This window comes from Dipodomys spectabilis, unplaced genomic scaffold, assembly GCF_019054845.1.
Source record: "Dipodomys spectabilis isolate Male_0828 unplaced genomic scaffold, ASM1905484v1 ptg000360l, whole genome shotgun sequence".
In the NCBI taxonomy this organism is placed as follows: domain Eukaryota; kingdom Metazoa; phylum Chordata; class Mammalia; order Rodentia; family Heteromyidae; genus Dipodomys; species Dipodomys spectabilis.
The window spans coordinates 1437431-1462510 of record NW_024871037.1 but is presented as its reverse complement, the minus strand read 5'-3'; the positions used below and the strand labels follow the sequence as shown (position 1 = coordinate 1462510).

Here is a 25080-nt window from a genome sequence, read left to right as displayed (position 1 = left end):
CTATCTCCAATTAAGCAGCAGAAAGCTACAAGTGGAGGCCTGGCTCTCATAGTAGAGCATGCCAGCCAAGAGAAGAGGTCCAGTTAAAAAGCACCAGTACTTGAGAAGAAAAGAGAGAGAGAGAGAGAGAGAACTGGAAATGTAGAGTGCTTGCCTAGCATGCATGAAGCCCTGGGTTCGATTCCTCAGTACCACCTAAACAGAAAAGAAAATGGATAGCTTTTTAAAAAGTTTTTATTTCAAGAACTTGTGTGTGTGTGTGTGTGTGTGTGTGTGTGTGTGTGTGTGTTTATTGGTATTCCAAAAAAAGGTGGGTCAAAGTACAAAAAAAAAAAGTCAGTTGAATATAACAGCGTAGGTTTAGAAATCACAGCAGTAGCAATGTACAGACAAAACATCCAATGTATGCAATTCTGTTCAGTTCCTTTGCTTATTTTAAGTGTTTCCCCCTCCTGTACAAAATACATCAAAGCATGCCATGAGATCAGAAAAAAAAAAGAAAAAAGAGTTTAACAAATGGTTACAAGAAATAGACTCTGTACAAGGGGAAATTCCTTTCCTTCCCTGTCCCCACCCCACCCCCTTCCTCTCTTCTTGTTCTGCTTTAGGTTAAATTATTCTGGAGACAGTTCACCTCCAAGTCAGCCTGGTCCTCTTTGCCACCCTCAAGTTTGGGTGACATGGAGTTCTGGATGTTAAAGGGCTCCTCCTCTTTCAGACAGGACTTGAGGACTTCCTGGATTTTGTGGGGAGCACCAGGGTCATCCTAGAAGAGGAGACAAGTTGGGGGGAAAGAGGAATAGAGACAATGGGTAGAACAATCAAATAATTCTCTCAAGTTTTTCTGTCTAGTTGAACGAAGCAGAAAACCTCAAAGGTTTAAAGAAAACCAAAAGTAAGCTGGGCACCAGTGGCTCACACCTGTCATCCTAGCTACTCAGGAGGCTGAGATCTAAGGATCGAGGTTCAAAACCAGCCTGGGCAGGAATGATCGTGAGACACTTAGCTTCAATTAACCAGCAAAAAGCAGGAACTGTGGCTCAAGTGGTAGCTTGAGAGCCTTGAACACTAAAGCTCAAGGACAGTGCCCAGATCTGAGTTCAAGCCTCAGGACTGGAATGCATGTGTGTGTGCACACACGCGCATGCTTACACACACACACACACACCACTACCACCACCACCACCACCATCACCAATAACAACAAAACAGCAGCAACAATGAATATCTATCTGCTAAGGTGTTTCTTCAGGTACTGTTTTGTGTGTTGTGTGTGTGCGTGTGTGTGTGAACTCAGAGCCCCATGTGTTCCCCTCAAAGCACTTTACCACTTCAACTACATTTCCACTCCCTGGTTTTGCTAGTTCCTTGGAGAGAAGAGTCTCACAGACTTTCCTACCTGGGCTGGTTTTGAACCATGATCCTCACAGCTCAGCCTCCTCAGTAGCTAGGATAAGAGGCGTGAGCCACAAGCACCCTGCTTATTAGAAGGTTCTTGATAGGAAAGTAGTTCTTACAAAAGTAGTGGCCAGAACCAGGTACTGGTGGCTCATGCCTGTCATCGTAGCGTATCAGGAAAGTCTGTGAGGCTCTTATCTCCAATGAATCACCAGAAAACAGAAAGTGGAGCTGTGGCTCCAAGTGGTAGAGTGCTAGCCTTGAGCAAATAAGCTCTGGGACAGCATCTGGGCCCTGAGTTCAACCCCCATGATCAACAAAAGGGGACGGGGGTGGGGGGGGGGGGGCGGGGAAGCAAGCCCAGGGCTGGTGGCTCACACCTGTCATCCTAGCTACTCAGGAGGCTGAGATCAGAGGATCGTGGTTGGAAGCCAGACTCGGGGCAAGAAAGTCTGTGAGATTCTTCTTGCCAATGAACCACCAAAAACCAGAAGTGGAACTGTGGCTGAAAGTGGTAAAACATTAGCCTTGAGCATAGACAGGCTCAGGGAAAGCACCCAGGCCCTGAGTTTAAGCCCCAAGACCAGCAACAAAGCAAAACAAAACAAAAATACAGGGCTCCTGGGCAAGCAGAGTGCCCACAAAGGGAACAGGTGGAGGAGTAGCTAGGCGAAGACAGAGATTTCCTCCGCCCCCACCAACCTGCCAGTGTCTCCTCTAGAATCCAGCCTATCAGACTCAAGGTCGTTGAATCCCACAGTAGAGGGCCCCATTGCTTTTGGCTTGGCAAGATATTCCTAGTCAGGAGGGAGTAGGATTGACATCTGCCATAGGTCCTGGAAACCACTGTGGGCTCCTTTCCCAGTGCTCTGTCCCAGCCATATGGGTACCTCATTACCCTCGGGTAAGACAGATGCAGGCCTGGAGTCCAGATGCAAAGCTCTATGGGAAGGAGGCAACCACACACGTGTAAGTGCAGGGAGGGCAAGTAAGAAAGATTGAAATGAAGTGAAAAAGCACTAAAGGATGGGCTGGGAAGGTGGCTAGGGTGGTAGAGTGCTTGCCTAGCATGCAGGAAGCCCTGGGTTCGATTCCTCAGTACCACATACACAGAAAAAGCCGGAAGTGGCGCAGTGGCTCAAGGGGTAGAGTGTTAGCCTTGAGCAAAAGAAGCTCAGGGACACAGTGCCCAGGCCCTGAGTTCAAGCCCCAGAACGGGGAAAAGAGTGAGAGAAAGAGAGAGAGAGGGGGTGGCACTAAATGGCTCCATAATGTCCAGGGAATAGACGAATGTAAAGCCAGGCACTGAAGGCTCACACCTGCAATACTAACTACTCAGGAGGCTGAGATCTGAGGATCACAGTTCAAAGCCAGTCGGGGCTTTGAACATCCCTGAGACTCTTCAGTAAACCACCAGAAAACCGGAAGTAGAGCTGTGGTTCAACGTGGTAGAGACGTAGGCTTGACTGAAAAAGCCCAGCCTGGAGTACAAGCCTGAGACTGGCACAGACACACATAGACACAGACAGACAGATAGACAGACAGGCACACACACACACACACACACACACACACACACACACACACATGCACACACCCTGATCAGATCTTTAGGCCTGTCAAATCTTTAGAGGGCCCAGGGATCCCCCGGATTCCTTCCATAGCTGCTATTATAAGGAAGAAATGGGCAGCTTGAGGGAGGGGGTTGGGCAGGTTGTGCATGGGTTGCAGGTGACTTTGTTCACCAGGTGCACGGGAGCTGGCTCGGCTTCCTCTGTCTGCCCTCACCAGTCTCCTGAGGTCTCCGTCCAGGGCAGGCTGCTCAGCCACTCACAGTGGCGAAGGTGCAGACCTGAGGGGGGCCAGTGGAGGGCTGTGGACATCATCCACATCCCCAAACAGCAGATCTATTTTTCCTGTGTGTGAGAGAGAGCATGCGCACACCTTACGCTCTCTCATAGCTGGTGCTTTACCGCTTGAGTCCTGCCCCTGAGCTCCTGCAAGTACTTTGCTGGTTCAGTAGATATAAGGCCCTTGAATTTCTCTGCCCAGGCTGGTTTTGTTTTTGCCAGTCCTGGGGCTTGAATTCAGGGTGTGGGCACTGTCCCTGAGCTTCTTTGGCTCAAGGCTAGTGCTCAACCACTTGAGCCACAGCGCCACTTCTGGTTTTGGGACAGCACCCAGGCCCTGAGTTCAAGCCCCAGAGCCAACAAACAATAAAATATAATAAAATAAAAAAATCACCAGTCATCTTAGAAAAAGACCTCAACTACCTGTAACTCTGCTGGTCAGAGACAGGACAACTCCCCCATCTCCCCCCTCCATCCCGTCCCCCCCCCCCCATCCCCACAGAGGTCCTGAGCTAACCCCCAAAGCAACGGAATTTCTGTACTGTGAAACAGCCCAAGTGTGTGGGCAGGGGTGAGGTGGGGAGGGCTGGGACGGCATGCATTAGGGGAGATGTGAAGAAAGGCAAGTTACCTGACAGACAACGTTATCATAGTGAGCCAAGGCACGGGCAGGGGGGGAGGAGATACAGGGAGTGTCGCAAAGTTTCCTTACGTTTGGGTGAGAGCCCTCTGCTATGGTGGAGAGGGAGAAGTTATCGTTGTGAAGCTCGGATGGAGTCCGAAATTTGCTGGTAGGACGGAAGAGGAGAGGAAACATTGGTGAGATGAGCAGGTACATGGTGGCTCAAGCCTAGAACACTGGCTCCTCAGGAGGCTGAGATCTGAGGATCATGGTTCAAAGCCAGCCTGGGCAAGAAAGTCCGTGAGACTCTGATCTCCCATGAACCACCAGAAAACCTGAAGTGGCGCTGTGGCTCAAGTGGTAGAGCGCTCGCCTTGAGCTGAAGAGCTGAGGGACAGCGCCCAGGCCCAGAGTTTAGGCCCCACAACTAGACCAAAAAAAGAAAGAAAGAAAGAAAAGCTGACAACGATATGAACAGCTATGACCGTGTTTTGTACATGCAAGGCAATTACCACTGCATCATGACGACCATCTGGATGACAGTGATGGTAAAATGCCAGATATTGCAAGACACAATCCAATTTCAGAGATGTTAATATGTGCGTAAAAAAATGTGCATGGTAGAATCAATAAAACTGCAGAAGTCTCAGCTGTGAGCACGTATTAGCATTCTCGGTGCAGTAACCTGGCTCAGGATTTGTGTGTGTGTATATGCCAGTCCCAGGGTTTGAACTCAGGGCCTGGGTGCTGTTTCTGAACTTTTTGGCTCAAGGTGACCTAGCACTCTACCACATGGAACTCTTCTGCCTAGGTTAGCTTTGAATTGCGATCTTCACATCTCAGCCTCTTGAGTAGCTAGGATGACAAGGTATGAGTGACCAAGCAATTTCTTTTTTCCCCATGAGACTCTTTTTTTGTTGTTGTTGTTGATTGTGGGGCTTGAACTCTGGGCCTGGGCACTGTCCCTGTGCTCTTCAGCTCAAGGTGAGTGCTCTACTGCTTAAGCCACAACATTACTTCCGGTTTTCTAGTGATTTATTGGAGATAAGAGTTTCACGGCCCTCCCTGTCCGGGCTGGCTTTGAACCGTGATCCTCAGATCTCAGCCCCCTGAGTAGCTAGGATGACAGGCGTGAGCCCCTGGTGCCGGGCTGACTCTTCTTTAAAAAATAAAATAATTTTAATGGTTATTTTTCCTTTTATTTTATTAATTTTATGTTTATGTGGTACCAAGGAATCAAATCCAGGGCCTCATCCATGCAAGGCAAGAACTCTACCACCAAGCCACATTCCCTGCCCATATGGAGTCATTTTTATGAAAAAAATAGATGAGCTAGGTGCCTGTAGCTCACGCCTGTAATCCTAGCCACTCAGGAGGCTGAGCTCTGAGGATCATGGTTCAAAGCCAGCCCAATGGGAAAGTCTGTGAGATTCTTATCTCCATTGAACCACCAGAAAAACTAGAAGTGGTGCTGTGGCTCAAGTGGTAGAGCGCTCATCTTGAGCTGAAGAGCTCAAAGACAGCACCCAAGCCCAGAGTTCAAGGCCCACAATCGACCAAAAAAAAAAAAAAAATGGCTGGGAAGGTAGCTCAGTGGTAGAGTGCTTGCCTTGCATGCATGAAGCCCTGGGTTCGATTCCTCAGCACCACATACACAGAAAAAGCTGGAAGTGGTGCTGTGGCTCAAGTGGTAAAACACTAGCCTTGAGCACAAAGAGGCTCATGGACAGTGCCCAGGTCTTGAGTTCAAGCCCCACAGCTAACCAAAAAAAAAAAACCCCAAACAAACAGATGAAGAAGATCTACATTGATGACCCATCTTTGGAAGAGGCTGATGCTCCTCCTCCACACTTCCCCGGAAAGCTGCCGCTCCCCATTGGTGCCCTGATTTAGATGGTCTCTTCCTCCTGCCCTCTGCATCCCCACCCCCTCACAGTAGGCTCGAAATGAGGAGCCCAGGGTCCTGGATGGGGTCTCTCCGGAGTCATCACGTGTGCAGATAAACCCTCGCCTCAACGCACAGGCACAATGGTGCTTCGTTGAAAGGCTGCGCAGCTGCCTGCGTCTGCACATTGCATGAGTCTACATAACCCACGAGCAACAGATGGTGTTTTGTTTTTTTTTTCCCAGGACCCGGGAAAAAGTCCTTCGGTCACATGCTCTGTAGCATGAAGGCCAGGGGGAATTAATGGGGGCAACGGGCTGAAAGAGAAGTTGGGGTCAGCACTGCTTAAATTGTCTCTTGGGTCCTAAGGAATCTGAGGTCCAGTCTCTCTCTCTCTCTCTCTGGGCTTCAACTCAGGGCCTGGATGGACCCTGTCCCTGAGCTTTGGTGCTCCAAGGTTGGTGTTCTACCACTTGAGCCACAGCTCGACTTTTGGCTTTTTAAATTTTGGTGGTTAATTGGAGATAAGAGTCTTATGGAGCCGGGTGCTGGTAATCATAGCTACACAGGAGGCTGAGATCTGAGGATCACGGTTCAAAGCCAGCCCAGTCAGGAAAACCTGTGAGATTCTTTATCTCCAATTAATCACCAGAAAATCAGAAGTGGCGCTGTGGCTCAAAGTGGTAGAGTGCTAGCCTTGATCAGAAAAGCTCAGGGACAGCGCCCAGACCCTGAGTTCAAGCCTCATGACTGACAAAAAAAAAATTCCCATAGTCTTTCTTGCTTGGGCTGGCTTTGAACTACGGTCTTTAGATCTCAGCCTCCTGAGTTGCTAGGATTATAGGTATGAACTACCGATGCCCAGCTTCTATCCCCTTTTTGGGACTTCAATGACATATTAAAAAGACCTTTCTCTCTCTCTCTCTTTCTCTTTTTTCGTCGGTCATGAGGCCTGAACTCTGGGTCTGGGCACTGTCCCTCAGCTCTTCAGCTCAAGGCCAATGCTCTACCACTTGAGCCACAGCGCCACTTCCAGCTTTTTCTGCTTATGTGGTGCTGAGGAATCGAACCCAGGGCCTCATGCATGCAAGGCAAGCACTCTACCACTGAGCCACCTTCCCAGCTCCATTAAAAAGACTTTTCTTTGTCTTAGTGATAAGAATGATTATGCCGGGCGCTGGTGGCTCACGCCTGTCATCCTAGCTACTCAGGAGGCTGAGATCTGAGGATTGAGGTTCAAAGCCAGCCCGGGCAGGAAAGACCTTGAGACTCCTATCTCCAATAAACCACCAGAAAACCGGAAGTGGTGCTGTAGCTCAAGTGGTAGAGCGCTCGCCTTGAGCTGAAGAGCTGAGGGACAGCGCCCAGGCCCTGAGTTCAAGCCCCAGGACAATCACCAAGGGAAAAAAAATCCAAAACAAAACCAAAAAGCTAAACACCACACACACAGTGCACACACACATACATCCCCCCCCACAAACCCAAGAGTGGTTTTTCTCATAGTGTATAAGTCACACGAGACTGTTGGAAGCAGATATCTAATGGGAAGTGCGGGCTGACTCTCAGATGCCCACGAAGGCATGGCTGTCGAAGCAGTTGCTGAAATGAGATTCTTTGCTTTTACTTTTTCTTTTTGGTGCTTGTACTGAGTCTTGGTACTCATGGCCTGGGCACTACCCTTTAGCTTTGTCTGCTCAAGGTCAGCACTCTGCTACTTAAATGGAGATCAGAGTTCATGGACTTTTTTTCTTTCTAGGCTGGCTTCAAACCACAATCCTCAGATCTCAGCCTCCTGAGTAGCCAGGATGACAGGCGTGAACCACCAGTGCCCGGCTTGGGAGTGAATGTTTAGCATGAACAAAAAAGGGCTAGTGGTAGGTAGGCATCAGGTGCCAGAAACCTTCATGATTAAGTTCCTGGGGTCAGAGGTCGGTGGGTACCTTCCACCCAGCGATGTCAGATGGCCACGCCTCACCTGGTCCTGCGGAGCTTGGTGTTCTCTGTCTTGAGCAGGTAGAGCTTCTTGGCAAAGAACACGGTCATCATGAAGAGCAAGAGCAGCACGAGGGCGGCCGAGCCGACGGCCACACACATCACCTGGAAATCAGTGATGACCGACTCACAGCGCGTCCCTTTGTGCCAGATGTAGTCCTGTGTGTTACACCTGCAGCAATACCATAGAGAGACGGAGGGGATGGGGCAGGCAGCGTGGGTCACGTCCTTGAGCCCAATGCTCACCCCCACAACCTGCTCTTGGGACTGTCTACCCCTTAATCTGTACAGATCTCATCCCATCCTTTTTTTTTTTTTTTGGCCATTCCTGGGGCTTGAACTCAAGGCCTGGGCACTGTGTCCCTGAGCCTCTTTTGCTCAAGGCTAGCACTCTACCACTTGAGCCACACAGTGCCACTTCCGGCTTTTTCTGTGTAGGTGGTACTGAGGAATCAAACCCAAGGTTTCATACATGCTAGGCCAAGCACTCTATCACTAAGCCACATTCCCAGCCTTACATCTGACTTTTTCTGAGTGGTTAATTGGAGGTAAGAGTCCCAGGGACTTTCCTGCCTGGCTTCGAACAGTGATCCTTACATTCCCAGACCAACAGCTGAGTTTTAATTTGGCTATTGAGTGACTGCAGACAAACAGGAACCTGCATCTTCTGCCCTGCAGCCTCAAGCAAGACAACCACAGGGTTCTATCAGGTCCTCTGCCTGCCCCGGCCTCTTTCTGGATAAAAGACAGATGAAGGCTCAGGATAAACAAGAGCTATGGGTACTAGCCCCAGGATCCACCCTACATAAAAGCTGAGCTGGCTACTTTGTATCCTATCTAGTTCATCTGGTTAACCAGACACTGAAAAAAAAAAAAAAAAAATCAGGAGCTGGCGGACAAGGACAAAAAAAACCTAAAGATGGATGCATATCTTCTTCTTATCTCGGCCGCCTCCCCTTCTCCTCATACCCCACAAGTTTGGACCCTCAAGCGGCCCTCTGACTAGGAGAACTTATCAAGCAAACAGACTGAGAAGCAACTCTCTGGGTGGGTCTCCGTCCTTTTGTGGAGTGACTTTCTTCTGCCCTTGGGGACATTCCCAGGCTCCAACTCTTCCAATGACATTGCTGTTTCCATGGGAACCAGGCTGCTTCAAAGAGGAAAAGATGTGGAAGGATACAGTGGCAGGCAAAGGCGAGAGGACATGAACCTCAGGGTGAATGACACACTAGAGAAAGAGGCCCAAGAGCTGGGGGGGGGGGGGGGGGGGAGGGCGGGCGGGGGGGGGGGAGGGAGGGCGGGGGGGGGGGGAGGTAGCCAAAGAATCGTCTATTCTACATCACCAATGGAATCATTCGTCTTTTGTTTTCCAAACCGAACCCCTCTGTAGTCACGGGCGGGTGGGTGGGGGTAGGGGAAAAGATTATAGTGTTTGAGGTTGCTAGGGAAATGTGGATCCCCCCTCTCTAAGTGGGGGCCCTCTTAACCTAGTGGTCTAGAGGAATTCTGCCATAGCTCCCCCCTGCCACCCTCCCCCCCCCCTCCCCATCCCCATCGGTTTTTTCGCCTGCAGTGGGTCATGGTGACAGAGACAAAGGCACACTGCGGTCTGTAACTAAAAAGCTCAGCAGTTCCCTGTGAGTGGAATGTAAAATAGTTCTCCAGCCTTTGGCCAGGCCTGGGTGTGCCGAGTGGGTGCAGGAGTCTGGGAAGGTGATCTTGGGAGGGCAGCTAAAGCGGGGAGGACTGGAGCGAGCATGTGGATACAGACTGTGGACCCCATGAGCAGCAAAGCCCAGCAGATTAAGCAAAAGGACAACCACACTCTTCCACTTGGGAGTTCCTCGCCAGTTCTAGAAGGTCCTGGGTGCATCTACAGCTCTCTAGAGCCAGCAAAAGACTCCACATTGCACGCAGATGAGGGCGCTCGCTTGGAAGGTTAAAAATGCCAGGTTTGTGGGCTGGGAAGGTGGCTTAAGTGGTAGAGTGCTTGCCTAGCATGCATGAAGCCCTGGGTTCGATTCCTCAGTGCCACCTAAACAGAAAAAACAGAAATGGTGCCGTGGCTCAAGTGGTAGAGTGCTAGGCTTAAGCAAGAGAAGCTCAGGGACAGTGCCCAGGTCCTGAGTTTAAGCCCCAGAAATGGCAAAAAAAAAAAAAAAAAAAAAAAAAAGCCAGGCGTTAGTGGCTCAATAAGATCTGAGTGTCATGTTTAGAAGTCAGCCAGGGCAAAAAAAAAAAAAAAAAGCCCATGAGACTCTTATCTCTAATTAACCACCAAAAACAAAAACAAAAAACAAAACAAACAAAAAACCCCAGCAGAAGTGGAGCTGTGGCTCAAGTGGTAGAGCCCTGGCCTTGAGCTGAAGAGCTGAGGGACAGTGCCCAGGCCCTGAGTTCAAGACCTAGAACCAGCACACACACACACACACACACACACACACACACACAGCACACACACCCCTAGACCTTCAGTAGGATGAGATGATTTTACATTAGAGATTCTCCATCCTTCAAGGTAAACATTACTACACTTTACCAGATAGAAGTAAAACCAGAGTTCCCTCAAATTTCTGGTAGCCCTTAATGAGTGGGCAAGGTCTTCCAAATTTCTTTCTTTTTCTTTTTTCACTAGTTCTAGGGCTTGAACTCAGGGTCTTGGCATTGTCCCTGAGCTTCTTTGGTCGTGGGACTTGAACTCTGGGCCTGGGCACTGTCCCTGTGCTCTTCAGCTCAAAGCGAGGACTCTACCACTTGAGTCACAGTGCCACTTCTGGTTTTCTGGTAGTTCACTGGAGATGAGAGTCTCACAGACATTCCTGCCTGGCCTGGCTTTGAGCCTTGATCTTCAGATCTCAGCCTCCTGAGTAGCTAGTATTGCAGGTATGAGCCACGGGCACTGGCCTGCCTTAATTTCTAAATCAGAGAACCTATTCTTGGCAATGGTTGGACAACTCCAACCAGAACTGTGTGGGTCACATCCTGTATTAGTGACCCTACAGATCATGATCATCTATAGAACAGAACTGGAACTCAGCTTCGGTGCCAAAGGTACAACGTTCAGTGCTCCTCCTCCTTCTATTCCTTCTTCCTCCTCTTTCTCTTCTTCTTTCTCCTCTTCCTCCTCCTCCTCTTCCTCTTGCTCCTCTTCTTCTTCTTCCTCTTCCTTTTCTTCTTCCTCCTCCTCCTCCTCCTCCTCCTCTTCCTCCTCCTTCCTATCCCCCCTTCTCTATTTTTTATTTTTACTTTTTGGTGCTTGTATTCAGAGCCTGGGCACTGCCTCTGAGCTATTTTGCTCAAGGCTAGCACTCTATCACTTGAAACACAGCTCCAATTCCAGCCTTTCTGGTAGTTAATCGGAGATCAGAGTCTCATGGATTTCCTTGGCTAGGGCTAGCTTCAAACCTTGATCCTCAGATCTCAGTCTCCTCAGTAGCTAGAATTACAGGCATGAGCTGCCAGCCAGGCCTCATGGCTTTCTGTATGAAACTAGTCTTCACATAGTTCTAAAGAAAGCAGCAGCTGGGCGCTGGTGGCTCACTTCTGTAATCCTAGCTACTCAGGAGGCTGAGATCTGAGGATCACGGTTCAAAGCCAGCCCGGGCAGGAGAGACCATGAGACTCCTATCTCCAATAAACCACCAGAAAACCAGAAGTGGTACTGTAGCTCAAGTGGTAGAGCACTTGCCTTGAGCTGAAGAGCTGAGGGACAGCGCCCAGGCCCAGAGATTAAGCCCCACAACCGACAAAAAAAAAAGAAAGCAGCAGCATTGGGCTGGGAAGGTGGCTTACTAAGGTAGAGTGCTTGCCTAGCATGCATGAGGCCCTGGATTCAATTCCTCAGCACCACATAAGCAAAAAGAAAAAAGCCGGAAGTGGTGCTGTGGCTCAAGTGGTAGAGTGCTAGCCTTGAGCTGAAGAGCTGAGGGACAGCACCCAGGCTCAGAGTTCAGGCCCCACGACCGGACCAAAAAAAAAAAAGAAACCTACAGAAAACGAGTCATGTTCTTCCCAAAACCAATGGGAATAAGACTCAGGGGAGTTGAGTGCAGTACTTCACTTGCAGCACCTGGATCAACTCTGACTTGCAATCCTTCCAGGAGAAGGCAGTATGCTCTCAAGGAGACAGCAGAACTTCCCTGGTGAGTGAGATGACACAGGTATTCACTGACAAGGTGTAGGATAGTGGCTGAGGCCATTTCAGGGATGTTTAAACTCTTCAATGGAAATAGAAAGTAAAGAGCCGCTAGGCACTGGTGGCTCACACCTGTCATCCTAGCTACTCAGGAGACTGAGATCTAAGGAGAGTGGTTCAAAGCCAGCTCGGGCAGGAAAGTCTTTGAGTCTCTTATCTTTAACAAACTATTTAGAAACATCTGGAAGTGGTGCTATGGCTCTAACGGTAGAGCACTAACTAGCCTTGAGCCAAAGATGCCTACGCCCTGATTCAAGCCTCGGGACGAGCACACACACACACACACACACATACACACACACGTGTTTCTTCATACATAATGAAGAAACACCTCCCATCCACAAGGTTTGAGGAAAGACCCAGCTTGATTTCTCCTGTGAAGTGGACACTCCTCTGGCTTTTCCTCCAGGGTCATCACTATTACTTGACATGCCTACCTCCTGCCTTCAGTTTTAGCCTGCCTGCTGCCTGCAGAAGCCATCCTTCCTCCAGAGTGAGTTTCCAGGCTTGCTTCTTATTTATTATTTATGTTTTGCCATTCCTGGGACTTGAACTCAGGGCCTGGGCACTGTCCCTGAGCTGCTTTGGCTCAAGGCTAACACTCTACCATGTGAGCCACAGCACCACTTCTGGCTTTTCCTGTGTATGTGGTACTGAGGAATCGAACCCAGGGTTTCATGCATGCTAGGCAAGCACTCTACCATTAAGCCACATTCCCAGCCCAGTGCTTGCCCTGTTTATGAACATGGCCAACATTCTCCAGGAAAACACACGCACACGTGCACACACACACACACACACACACACGCACACGCACACACTAACCTTCAGTCTCACAAAGGCTTCTTTCTAAAACCTTCAGAGAAGCCTTGCCTTTTGCATAGAGTGATTTGGGTGAAGACACAATGTGTAGAGGACTCACAAAATCTTATTTCTTAGAAACCTCTCTCTCAGTGATAAGAGAATGGTCATCCTCCCAATTCTACCCTCCATCCCCAGCCCAGAACAGAGATCACAGTCATATGTTACCACACCTGGCTTTGAGTAAAATCTCTTTCTTTTGTTTTGTGCAGGTCCTAGGGCTTGAACTCAGGGCCTGGGTACTGTCCCTTAGCTTTTTTCTTTTCTTTTCCTTTCTTTTTTTTTTTTTTTTTGGTTAAGGCTAGTGATCTATCACGAGTCACAGCTCCACTTCTGGCTTCTTTGGTGCTTAACTGAAGATAAGTCTCATGGAGTTTCTTTCCCTGGACTGGCTTCAAACCATGATCCTCAGCCTCCTAGGGTAGCTAGGATGATAAGTGTGAGAGTGGCTAATAAAATCTCTCTTGACTTGGGAATCTACAATCTCTGGGTACAGGGCCTGGGCACTGTCCCTGAGCTTGCTTTTGCTCAAAACCAGCACTTGAGCCACAGCGCCCCCTCCGGCTTTTGCTTAAAGTGGTACTGAGGAATCGACCCCAGGGCTTCATGCACTACCACTAAAGTCACATTCCCAGCCTCCCTCCCTCCCCCCATCTACTCTCTTCAGGTGATTTTTTCTTCTTCTTTTTTTTTAATAAACTCCAACTCAAATGCCTGACACACCCTTACCTGCAGAAGGCCCCTATGTTCTCCACCAGGTAGCACTGGCCGCCATTGTGACAGTAGCTTGGGAAGAGATCACACACTGACCGACAGGAGCCATTATGCCTCACGAAGCCACTGCGACACTCAGTGCCATTTTCACTGGCCAGGTCCCTGCCCGGCTCTCCTGGGCGGGGCCTGAGGGCGATGCTGCCACCAGGGACCATCCCCAGAGTATGCTGTGGAGGGACAGCATGCCACCGACTAGTGGGCTGGCCTGCACCAGGCCCCACCCCGGGCTTCTGAGAGGGCAGAAGGTCACGATCATCTTCCAGGTCTCCACCTCCCACTGCATCCTTGTCTTCGTCCTCCTCCTCTTCCTCCTCCTCCTCTTCCTCTAGATCATCATAGAAGGACGTGGTGGGGTAGAAATCGGATTCATCAAAGGGGGTGAAATCATCGTATAAGTCAAGCAGACTCCAAGAAGGGGTCTCTCCGTCAGCCTCGGGGTGAGGTTCTGAGACCCCGGGGGAGCCTGGGAACCTCCCCAGGTCTGCACCACGATCTCTGCCATCCAGGCCTTCGAAATAGTCGATGTCAATGATTTCGGACGGCAGTTGGGGCTCTAGGGTGCCTTTAAGGGGGTGGGTGGGGTCTGGCTCTTGAGGGTCGGGTGTGCTGTCTCCCAGGTTCAGCCAAACCTCCAAGGGGCTCTCCTTGGGGGATTCAGAGCCTGCGCCCAGCCGGCCATCCGTAGTAGTAGGGGAGGGTGGTCCGTGGGCTACAGTGGCCTCAGGGGAGGGCGGGGGCATCGTCGATCGCCCGAGGGCCTCATCGGGGGACTGGAGGGTCGTTGGAAGGGCCTGGGCCTCGCCACTGCCCACCTCTGCGGTCATCACTCCGCCCAGGCCGGGGCTGTCTGCCTCCAGCCAGGCTGTGCCCGTCACGGCTGCCGAGGCCTCCAGTGTCTCCTCGGGCCCCACCCCGGGGTCCACGGCAGCAGCGGCCGCCGGGTCGCCGCCAGGCGCCGTCCACCTGGTCTTGTCTCCCCCAGCCTCTTCCCGCGTGTCATTGGCACGCGGTGCCCAGGCCAGGCCGCTCTTCCCCAGCTCCTCTGCCTCGATGGCGCTGCCTGATTCGCGCGCTGTGGGCGGGAGGGGGGGTGTCAGGAGTGGGAGGGCATCCAGGAGGTGGGGCGGGGGGAGAGTCCGTCCACCCTAGTGGCAACCAATGCTGCTCGGCTCTCAGAACCCCACCGTCCCGCGCCCCAAGATTAAGCTCCGCCCCCCCGTCAAAGAAATATACATAAATCCGTGGTTACTCCCCCATCTCCCACTGCCCCCCCCATCTCCAGCCCAGCTACAGATAGACAGTACCCGCGGAGTGAGAGGCTAAGCCCCAGGAGGGCCCCCAACTCTGATGGGGGGGGGAGAAGAGGACGGGTCAGAAGTCTTACCCTCCGGGCTCCGCCCCTCCAGCCAGACCCCGCCCCGAATAGACCCCGCCCCACATGCAGATCACGCCCTCGAATAGGCCAGCCCAGCGCGCAAGACCACGCCCCACGTGCAGATCACGCCCTCGAATAGGCCAGCCCAGCGCGCAAGACCACGCCCCATAAGGCCCCGCCCAGAACCTAAAGACCACGCCCCGGCATGTAGGCCACGCCCACAGAGACCTTCCCCACACCCCCTCCTGTCTCCCCATCCCACCCTGTGGTCCGCGCGCTCTGCTCCCGGCAGCACCCCCACCGTCTGCCCACCCTCCCGTGCTACCCCTCCTTTTCTCCTGCAGTGCACCCCCCCTCCTCTCGCTTTTCCCTCCCTTCTCTCCCCCCCCCCCCAACTCCCCGTCTGGGTCCCAGGCGGCGGGCAAGGCGGTGCCCCGCCCCCTTGGCCACAGCTCTCAAGACTCCACCTGTATGTGAAGCCAGGAGAGGGGGGGACCCCCCCCACACACCGTCACCCACATTTCACCCACCGCTGCACCCCACCAGCTCGGGGTGGGGCGCGAGGGGTTTACCTCGAATCCTCCCCCCCCATTCCAGTCGATTACCTACCCGGCACGGCCCCAGCAGTGAAGACTAACGTGACCCCCAGAAACAGCAGCAGCGGCGGGGGTGGTCCCCGGCCCGGGTCCCCACCCCGGGTTCGGCCCATGGTGCGGCGGCGGCGGCGGCGGCGGCGCTCCCCCCCTTCACACCCCCACCACCCCCACCACCACCCCCCGGTCTCCAGGCCGCCGCGCCCGCCGTCCGCGCTCCGCCCGGCCCGCTGCGCCGCAGCCTCGCGCCGGCCCCCGGGCCGCCCGCCCCTCGGACTCGAGTCAGCCCCAGGTGGGCAGCGCGAGCCGCCGCATGCCGCCGCCGCCGCCGCTGCCGCCGCCGCTGCCGGCCGCCGTCCGCTGCTGTCCCCGCGCGCGCGCCGCGCCTCCCCGCCTCCCGCGCCGCCGCCGCCGCCGCCGCGCTGGGCGCCGCCCCCACCTCCCCCCCCACCTCCCCCCCACACCCCGCACGTAGCGAGGACGCCCGCCTCTCTCCTTCTTCCTGCAGGGGGCCTGCGGGTGGGGGGGGGTGGGGGGGAAGCTGTATTCCCCGGGAGTGGAGGGGGCCGGGGATGGGGGGGGCAGGCGCTGAGCCGACAGGTGCAAGGGCTTGCAGACCTGGTGCGCAGGGGAGGAGAGAGGGGCGAGCCCCACCCCCCCAACACAACCCATCCACCAACGCGGGGAGTATGGAGGCAGGGGTGGGGGCAGGATGGGGGCGGGGAGTGTGGGGGGGAAACGTGGTAGGCTCAGACACCCCCTTTTTCCCTCCCCCCCCCCAGCACCTGCAAGCTCGGGGTGGAGCCCCCAATATGGAATCTGGAAGAGCCCGAAAGGGTTTTTGTGCCAAACCCTCCCCCCCTTCTACTCCCCACCCCAACCCCCCCCCCCGTGTTGCAGGGAGGGTTCCTTTGGGGGGAGGTCCCCACCAGGGTGGGGCAGACATTGGCAGAGCCTGGAAAGGTGGGGTGGGGTGGGGGGCACAGGCTCTAATCGGATCGTGTCTAATCCGTCCACAGCCAAAGCCATGAGAGCTCGCATCTCACACGGCTCATCATCGACGGTGTGTGTGTGTGTGTGTGTGTGTGTGTGTGTGAATGTGGGAGACCCTCTGGGCAGCCTGGAGCCTGGAGAGTGGCCTTTAATTCTGGTCCCTTTTCTACCCCCCCCACCCCCTGCGATGTATTTCTTCCTCTAAGGTGTCCTGGACCACCAATGCCCATCCAAGGGCAGGCAGATGTCAATGCGAGAATGCGAGACTGGGCTAATGTTAGTTTGGGGAGGGGGTACCTGTCTTCTGATCACAGTGTGTGTGTGTGTGGGGGGTGCGGGTGGGGGGATCTAGGAGACCTGTTTGTGGGAGAGGCATGCAGATGCAGTAGTTTATGACATTCCCTTCCCCTCAACCCCCTCCCCCAAGCCAAATTACCATCTATCTACCTCTTGATGTGTAACTTACTGTCCAAATGATTATGTTCAAGTCTCAGTCCCAGGGCAAACTCTGCTGCTGGTCTGAGAGAGACTCCCATTGGTCAGGCAACTAGAATAGAGACTTCATCTTTTAATATGCCTCCCCCCACCACACACTCACCCTATGTGTCTTGATGGGTTGTTTCATTTCTTTGGCAGTCTATTTGCCCAGCCTAGTGACCCCCCACCCCCAGCTCCATGACTGGCAAACTCCCTGCAGAAAAGCTAAGATCTTGTCCTACCGTTCCAGTCTATGAGGTCGGCTCAGCTTGCCCAGGTAGATTTCTGTCTCCAACTGGTGCCAGGTAGGGAAGTAGGCTCTGTAGGACCTAAGAAAAGCATCAATGAACAGTAACTACCCACACCCTCTCAGCATTCCAGTCTGGAGCACTAAGCTTCAAGGGGATAACTTCCTATGGCTCTTTTTCATGACCTTGTGCTGCCTCCGGGGAAAATAAAATACCAGTGGGAGTACTTGCTCTTGGCTCACTCCTGTAATCCCAGCTACTCAGGAGGCTGAGATCTGAGGCTGGAGGTTGGAAATCAGCATGGGCAGGAAAGCCTATGAAACTCTTCAACCAATCACCACAAAAGTAGGAAATGGAGCTGTGGCTCAAGTGGTAGAGTGGTAGCCTTGAGCAAAACAAGCTCAGGGACAGTGCCTAGGCCCTGGTTCAAACCAGAGGACCAGCACAGCAAACAACAAGAATCCCTCCTCTGCTGGGCACCAGTGGCTCACCCCTGTAATCCTAGCTACTCAGGAGGCTGAGATCTAAAGATTGAAGTTCGAAGCCAGCACTCATCTCCAATGAATCACCAAAAAAACTGGAATCAGTGCTGTGGTTCAAAGCTCTAGCCTTAAGCACAAACAGGGACAGAGCCCAGGCCCTCCCTGAGTTCAAGCCCCACAACCGACAGAAGAAAAAAAAACATCTCTGCTCCAAGCAGAGAACAAGGTAGGAGTTTGTACTCAGCCAGAGACCACAAACACATCCTTATTTAGTCCATTTCCCACTGTATATATGTTACTTTTTTTGTGTGTGTGTCAATCATGGGGGTCTGAACTCTGGGCCTGGGTGCTATTCCTCAGTTCTTCACCTCAAGGCTAGTGCTCTACTACTTTGAGCCACAGTGCCAAGTCCAGCTTTTTCTTTTTTTTTTTTTTGGGTCTGGTCATGGGGCCTGAACTCTGGGCCTGGGCGCTGTCCCTCAGCTCTTCAGCTCAAGGCTAGAGCTCTACCACTTGAGCCACAGCGCCACTTTCAGCTTTTTTCTTTTTGCTTATGTGGTGCTGAGGAATCGAACCCAGGGCCTTGAGCATGCAAGGCAAGCGCTCTACCACTGAGCCACCTTCCCAGCCCCCAAGTCCAGCTTTTTCTGCTTATGTGGTGCTGAGGAATCAAATCCAGGGTCTCATGTATGCAAGGCAAGCACTCTACCACTGAGCCACCTTCCCAGTCCTGGTGTTACTGTTTCTCCTTGACTCTTGGATGATTTATCAAGAGTGGATGTTGGATGGTTCATCTCTTCCCTTTCCTATATGTTTCTATAGAAACTAGGTTTCTTCCTATCTGTACATGCTCTGAAGACAGAATCTCTACCACTCATGTTAAAACTCCCTCAGTTCTTCAGCTCAAGGTGAGGGCTCTACCACTTGAGCCACAGCTCCACTTTGTTTCTGGTGGTTCATTGGAGATGAGTCTCATGGACTTTTCCTGCCGGGTCTGGCTTTGAACCTTGATCCTCAGATCTCAGCCTCCTGAGTCGCTAGGATTACAGGTGTGAGCCACCTGCACCCAGCTACTTCCAGCTTTTCTGGTGACTAATTGGAGGTAAGTGTTAGGGACTTTTTTACTGAGTGGCTTGGAACTGGGATCCTCAGCTCTCAGCCGCCTGAATAGCTTTTTTTTCCCTTTAAAATTTTAAATCAACAAGCATATGGTACAAAATGTTGGATTATCTTCCATTTTTCTCCTTCCCTGGAGGCAAATTCTGTTACCACTTTCTCCAACTGGGGAATTAAAAGTGAATGTCATATTTTATTTCTGGGCACACAATTTTGGGAGGCTGACGAGAAAAGAAGTAGAAACTAGAGAATGAAACGACCATTTTCTACAGGTCCTGCTCATGTCCCTCTAATTCCTATGTCTATTTGGGTACCAGAGATGTGTGGTAATGGCTTCTTCATGTTTCCTACTGGGTTTGGCAGCTTTGCCTCCAAAGCCAAGGCAGGCACAAGGATGATGGCTACTGCCTATCATCCCTGTGGATTAGAAAGCCACTGGCTTCACCAGGCTTCCTGCAGGGGAGGAGCTGCTCCACTATCAAGAGTGCATACTTGGGTTTAGACATGAAACATTACAATTCTTAGTTTTGCATTTTTAGTATTAACCATTATTTGCTTTATTATTATTTGCGGGTCCTGGGCTTGAACTCAGGGCCTGGGCTCTGTCCATGAGCCTCTCTATGTTCAAGGCTAGTGCTCTATCATGTTGAGCCATAAAGCCACTTCCAGCTTCTTTTGGGTGGTCTATTGGAGATAGTCTCATGGACTTTCCTGCCAGGGTTGGCTTCAAACTGCAATCTTCAGATCTGTCTCTTGAGTAGCTAGGATTACAGGTGTGAGCTACTGGCACCCGGCTAATATTGTGCTTCTTAATCTCACAAGAGAATCAGGATGCATAGTTAGTTAGGAGCATCAATGGAAGACCTGCACACTCCCCTGCCCACACATCGAAGAGTTAATGCTATGATCTGTTAAGAACAGGGAACTGAAGCAAGAGTACACAGAACCTTAGGGCTGTGGAACCCTCTGCTGTGATTTTCTGGTTGATGAGATGTTGGGGTTAGGCTTAAACTTGTCTCAAGAACAGAGCTCAGGGAGCTGGGACCTTCGTGTTGACCACAGCCTCCTTACTGCAGGGTATCCTGGATTCTTAAACTAAGTCAGTGCTCTAATCTCAGAAATGGATACCAACCTGGAAGTGGTTGTCTAGGTAATGGGTTTGCCATCAGTTTGGAAAGTCCTTTGGAATGTCTATTCCTAACTCCAGAGTTAAGCCTGTTGGAAGAAAGCACCGTAACAAGCCAACACAGCCACAAATAGATTGTCTGCACAAGAGATTTGCTTGTTGGGGACCCTGTAACTACTCCAGAATCAGCTCAAGTAAGGCATGCCAAAATCCCTTTGGATGAGGAAGTCCCAACATTGTTGGGGCCAAAGCAGGCACAGAAATCAGCCTGGGCAAAAGGTGCTTACAGTGTTGTGTGCCTCCCCCACCCACTCCGTTCACCTTATCCAGTAGCAAAGGCATGGTACATGTTAGGTTGCTGTACAGTGGGGAGGGTGTTTTCCTCCTGTCATTTGTATGGCTATTTTGCTGAGGTCTGCAAAGTTGTGTATTCAGGGCAGGTGGTAGAGCCTCCCCTGAAGAGTAAAAGGCAGCTAACAGTCTCGGTCATGTGGCTGCTCCCAAGCTGGAAGGGCATTTCTATAAGGCAGGCCAGCGGAAGCAAGAGGGACCGAGTACTTCTTAACCCTAAAGGTCCCCAAGAATCAGAACAGGGCAGGTTGGTCTCAGCCGTAGTTGGTTCTAGAACGTCTTTGGGTTGATTTGATGAATTTTATCCCTCCCTTTAGATACTCTCTGGTTTACTTCAAGTCCAGCTTCAATGTTCCCTAACTTCAGGCTCAAAGGATTTTTCTTTTCCTGTAGTTTATGGGATCTCAACTTTGGGCCCGGGCGCCGTCGCTCAGCTCTTCAGCTCAAGGCGCGTGGCTCTACCACTTGAGGCACTGCGCCACTTCCAGCCTTTTCTGTTTATGTGGTGCTAAGGAATTGAACCCAGGGCCTCATGCATGCAAGGCAAGCACTCTACTACTGAGCCCCTCAAAGGATCTTAACCAGACTGGTGACATGCCTAAACATGAACCACAGAGGAAATGAAGTTGTGGGAAGGGTCTATAGGAGATAAAATGAGGAGTCCATGACATACCTGTGTACCCATTCTGACTGAGAGATGACCTCCTTAAATGAAGATAATCCATCCACAGGGACAGGGTGTTTCCAAGAAGCCCCTTCAACAGAGGTGATAAAGCTCTAGGAATGGGTTTTTATGATCACCAGATGCAGGGTTCTTAGGAGCCACTTCTAAATATTGAGGTTCTTCATGGGGTACGTGAGGAAACTGGTGTATGAATGCAGAAAATGGGACTAGAATCCAGAACTGGCATTTCATTTATTCAGTGAAAAAGAGATTAAGCCACTTTCATCCATTTCCTCCAACCTTTCAAATTTCCCCCCTCTCCTCATTTTCCCAAAATAACACACCGAGAAACAGGTTTGTACAAAAACCACGTATTATTCCCCAGCCCCTCACAAAATTGGGTTGTTGCATTACAGGAATGAAACCAGATTAAAGACATGAAAAGAAAAAAAAAAGTTACCATTTACACTAAAACGTAACAATTGTTGAATTCGGGTATTTTGTAGATTACCAGCATAGTAAAAAATAATGTCCGCCTGGATCTCTTAAATTTGAAAGTGATCATATTAAAGACCTGAGGTTACAAGGGACCACAGTATGAACCAGAATTTCATTCTTCTAAGACTCCAGGGGGAAAAAAAAAGGTGAGCGTTGGGAGTTCCCTGTGGGAGAGACAGGAACGAAGTTGAGATAAGCCCGGCCATTGTCAAGGCACTGGGTCTTTCTGGAAGGAAATGCATGGCAAATAAACTCCAGTGGGAACAAACTCATTTCCACCTCCCCCACCCGCCGAGTCTGGAAGTCTCCTTGGTTCCAATATTCCAGTCCTCTGGGTGACCAGGGTCACCTGGTTCAAGGCAAACCTGAGGATTTTTGAAAGGCAAATCTCAATTGTGGTTTTACTTTTTTGCATCCTAATATTAAGGGAAGAAGCTCTAAGGTGTTTACAAAAACACCTCCCTATACCGTCTTATATGTAAAGCTTTAGAAAACATTTAGAAAAAGATACCTAAAAGATGTCCTAAAACCTTTGCATTTTAAATAATAAAACTGCCACTTAAGAATGTGAAGTGAAGCCAGATCCTTTGGAAACAAGCTTTGCCCCAAATACCCTTTAACTACTAGTGGAAGGACAGACAGGAGGGAAGGACAGGAAGAGAAAACTAGAAACTCTCAAAGTCACTCATCAGCAGGGGAAGACTGGGACTCAAATTAAGGCTTTTTTTTTTTTGTGTGTGTGTGTGTGTGGAGTGGATCTTCCTCTGGAATGGCACCCCACTCTTTCAGCCCTAGCACCCCAAACCTTAAAGCATGATGCATCCAAGTGAGGTTGTTGGTACCCTTAGAACCTCCGTGACAACCCTGTGACAGTGGATTATGAGATCTGAGAGGGAAGGGAGTACCCATGGGAGGGTGAGAGTCTTGCTCACTTTTTCTAATCCCATCCGGAACCGAAAGTACCGCTTCTAGAAATTCCGTTCACCCTGGCTACTGCAAGAGGTAGTTTAGGGACTTGGGTACCACCCCCAGCCATTCTAACCAATTTCCATGAGCTACAAAAAGTTATTATCACTATCTACTTTTTTTTTCCTTTTTTTTTTTTTGAGAGGAAAAAACCCCCAACAACACATACATAGCAGTGAATGTAGTAGGCTAGATTCATGGGGGCGGGAGGGGGGGGGAAGGGGACGATGATGGGGAACATGGGAGATGAGGATGGATGACATTGTCCCAGACTCCTGAAACTTTCCTAGCTAGTCTAGGAGCTAAGTGTTGCCACCCCAAATCCCATCCTTCAAAGCTCAAACTGCCCTCAAAAAGCCAAACACCCTCCTCCCTCCAGTCCAGAAAATTCTCTGCCTAGAAAACCAGAAGCAGTGGGCCTGGACGAGTCCATATGTTCTAACGCTTGGGCTCTCCTCTACTACACACTAGTTAAAGCGGGATGTTCCGCCAGGCAGGATGAGGTGTTCACATTCCTCATGTGTGAATAAATCAATGGGGCAGTCCTTCCTTCCCCTCCCCCCCTCGTAAATTCTGGTGCATTTATGTGTGGCAAAAATCTCAGGAAACTTCACCAGCAGCACCATTCTTAGCTCAGATAAGCAGAAATAAGGTCACTTTTAATGCCTTTTAAGGTGTGCCCCCTGTGGCTAGCTCCTTCTGCCCATCACCATTTTTGGTTCCTGTTAACTTAGGATGCTTTCCTTTCAAAGGATCCTAACAGGGGAAAAAAAAAATAATTACAGAGTATTATCTATAGAAGCATAAGAGACAAAGCAACAAACTGTGGGAGAGAAAAAGTGACAAAAGACAAGAGAATACTAACATCGACAGGAGACCTGCAGGTAAAACTGCCGACACGGGGCCCCACCAGAACAGGGGAGACGCAGGTGATTTTAGGATAGCCAGAGCACATGGTCGCCACAGGCTTTGCCTTGAGTGTCAGCTGAGGAGCTGACACATCAGGGCTCAAAGAGGGGGGCAAAAAAAAAAAGAGTGGGACATGTGCTTGGGGATGCCAGAAGAAAAATCCTGAAAGAAACCCAAGGAAGTTGAGAAACCCAAGTCTTGTCAGCCCCACTCCAGCTGGTGGTGGGCTCCCTGAATCTTCCAGGCTAAGGAGTGACCGAGGCTGGTGGACCGGGAGCAGGAGGTGGAGGGACCCCATCTGCAGGTGGCGGTGGTTGTTGTTGTGGTGGAGGGGGATCTGCAAAGACATCCAAAGTAACTTGTTACTGCTAGAAATGCAAGGTGCTTGGGGAAGCCCACTCAGTGCAAAAGGACACAGGAAACTATTTATGGTGGGAAGCCTAGATAGAGAGGTTGCAGTGAGGCCTGTCTACATTAAAATGCCAAAGCAAGCTGGCCATGATTGCCATGAGGCCCTGCTGCCACTGAAGTCTATGTGGTCACTGCTCATTTATTACTTACCCTCATCTTCCCAAAAGATGGGGTGTCTGAATCCACCCTGTCCTCCCCCAAAGCCCACTCCAAGCGTCACTATAGTCCCTTTCAGAACGCCAATGGATTTTGATGTCAGTGTACTCTAAGAGTGCTCTCTGCTAATTGTATTTTTTGCAGTTGAATAATAGACTCAGTGCTGGTCAAGTTCTTTTTTTTTAATTGGTGGTACTGGGGTCTATACTCAGAGCCTTGTGCTTGCTAGCAGGCTCTTGCCACTGGAGCTATGCCCTCCAGCCCCTTTTGGTTTCGTTAGTCTCATGAACTTTCCTGTCTGGGCTGGCTGTGAACCATGATGCTCAGATCTCAGCCTCCTGAGTAGTTTCGACCATCTGTGCAAGCCAATTGTACCCAGCTTGCTTTGGTATAAGATCAGGTCTTGTGAAAGGTGCATACCATCTTGGTCTGCTTTTTAATTGTTGAGATGGTGTCTACTAGGTGAGAAGGAGTTCGCAGCTATGCTGGGGCTGGCCTGGAACCAAGATCTTCCCATCTCAGCCTCCAGACCAGCGAGCATTTCTGGTGTCAGGAACCATGTAGAGCTGACTTCTTTTTCTTTTTATCACAGTATAAATGTAACCTAGCTGGCCAGAAACTAGATTATTAATTAGTTTTTGCTGGTTAACTGTTTCTGCCAGCGCCAGGACTTCACAGAGGAGATGCTGACAAGCTGGAGTCAGGGGAGTCCCTCACAACTCCTGAACTGCAATCCATGGATTTCTGAACGAAACTAGGTCAAGTCCTGAAGGGAACAATTAGTGTGAGTGTGTAGAGCCCTTTTCCATTTCAACTTGAGCTGCTTTAGTGTACAAAGGAACCCTAGAGATTATTTAATCTAGAGGTTTTACAAGTTTCTAGATCTTGCCAGAAAATGAAATATAAAACAAATAACAAAAGCACAGCTTTGCTTACCAGTCAATGCACCCAACCCTATTCCTGAGAGGTTTCAGGTTTCTACCAAACTTAACACATTTAAATCCAATAATCTCATCCTGGGTGTTATCCTTCCGTAGTGGGAACTAAGTGGGAAGCCTGCCTAGCACTCCAGTGCTATGTCAGCAGCTCAGAATCCATTGCATGTTCATTTAAGGAAGATCACCCTCTAAAACATTCA

General features: G+C 50.7%; 2 protein-coding genes and 1 long non-coding RNA gene across 4 annotated transcripts in view; 1 reads left to right on the top strand and 2 right to left on the bottom strand.

Moving 5' to 3' along the window:
- Nucleotides 1-293: 293 nt before the first annotated feature.
- Cspg5 (chondroitin sulfate proteoglycan 5) lies at nucleotides 294-15661 on the bottom strand. 2 transcript variants are annotated; one of them, XM_042665920.1, is made up of 5 exons: nucleotides 15562-15661; nucleotides 13533-14649; nucleotides 7731-7919; nucleotides 3880-4036; nucleotides 294-766 (listed from the first exon to the last, which is right to left on the bottom strand). In XM_042665920.1, exons 1-5 carry the CDS (start codon nucleotides 15659-15661, stop codon nucleotides 605-607), a joined length of 1725 nt encoding a protein of 574 aa, XP_042521854.1. In that variant the 3' UTR covers nucleotides 294-604. The 2 variants fall into 2 exon arrangements, with proteins under 2 accessions (XP_042521854.1, XP_042521855.1); XM_042665921.1 differs by having other exon boundaries at nucleotides 3961-4036.
- On the top strand, nucleotides 12839-22000 carry LOC122095605. Its single transcript, XR_006145180.1, has 3 exons — nucleotides 12839-12851; nucleotides 12904-12909; nucleotides 21805-22000. It is a non-coding gene; the product is annotated as an uncharacterized LOC122095605 (long non-coding RNA).
- Smarcc1 (SWI/SNF related, matrix associated, actin dependent regulator of chromatin subfamily c member 1) overlaps nucleotides 21914-25080 on the bottom strand; it is a 101551-nt gene continuing 98384 nt past the window's right edge. Inside the window, exon 28 of the mRNA XM_042665919.1 lies at nucleotides 21914-23712. Coding sequence (XP_042521853.1) covers nucleotides 23621-23712 — 92 coding nt within the window. The 3' untranslated portion in view covers nucleotides 21914-23620. The remainder of the gene's footprint in view (nucleotides 23713-25080) is intronic.

Bases quoted from the DNA above. Each gene is read 5' to 3' on its own strand.
- Cspg5 (XM_042665920.1), bottom strand. From the start codon at position 15,661: ATGGGCCGAACCCGGGGTGGGGACCCGGGCCGGGGACCACCCCCGCCG. The intron at 14,650-15,561 runs GTAGGTAATCGA...TCCCGCCCACAG, and splicing joins CACTGCTGGGGCCGTGCCGG to CGCGCGAATCAGGCAGCGCC. The intron at 7,920-13,532 runs GTAAGGGTGTGT...GTATTGCTGCAG, and splicing joins AACATAGGGGCCTTCTGCAG to GTGTAACACACAGGACTACA.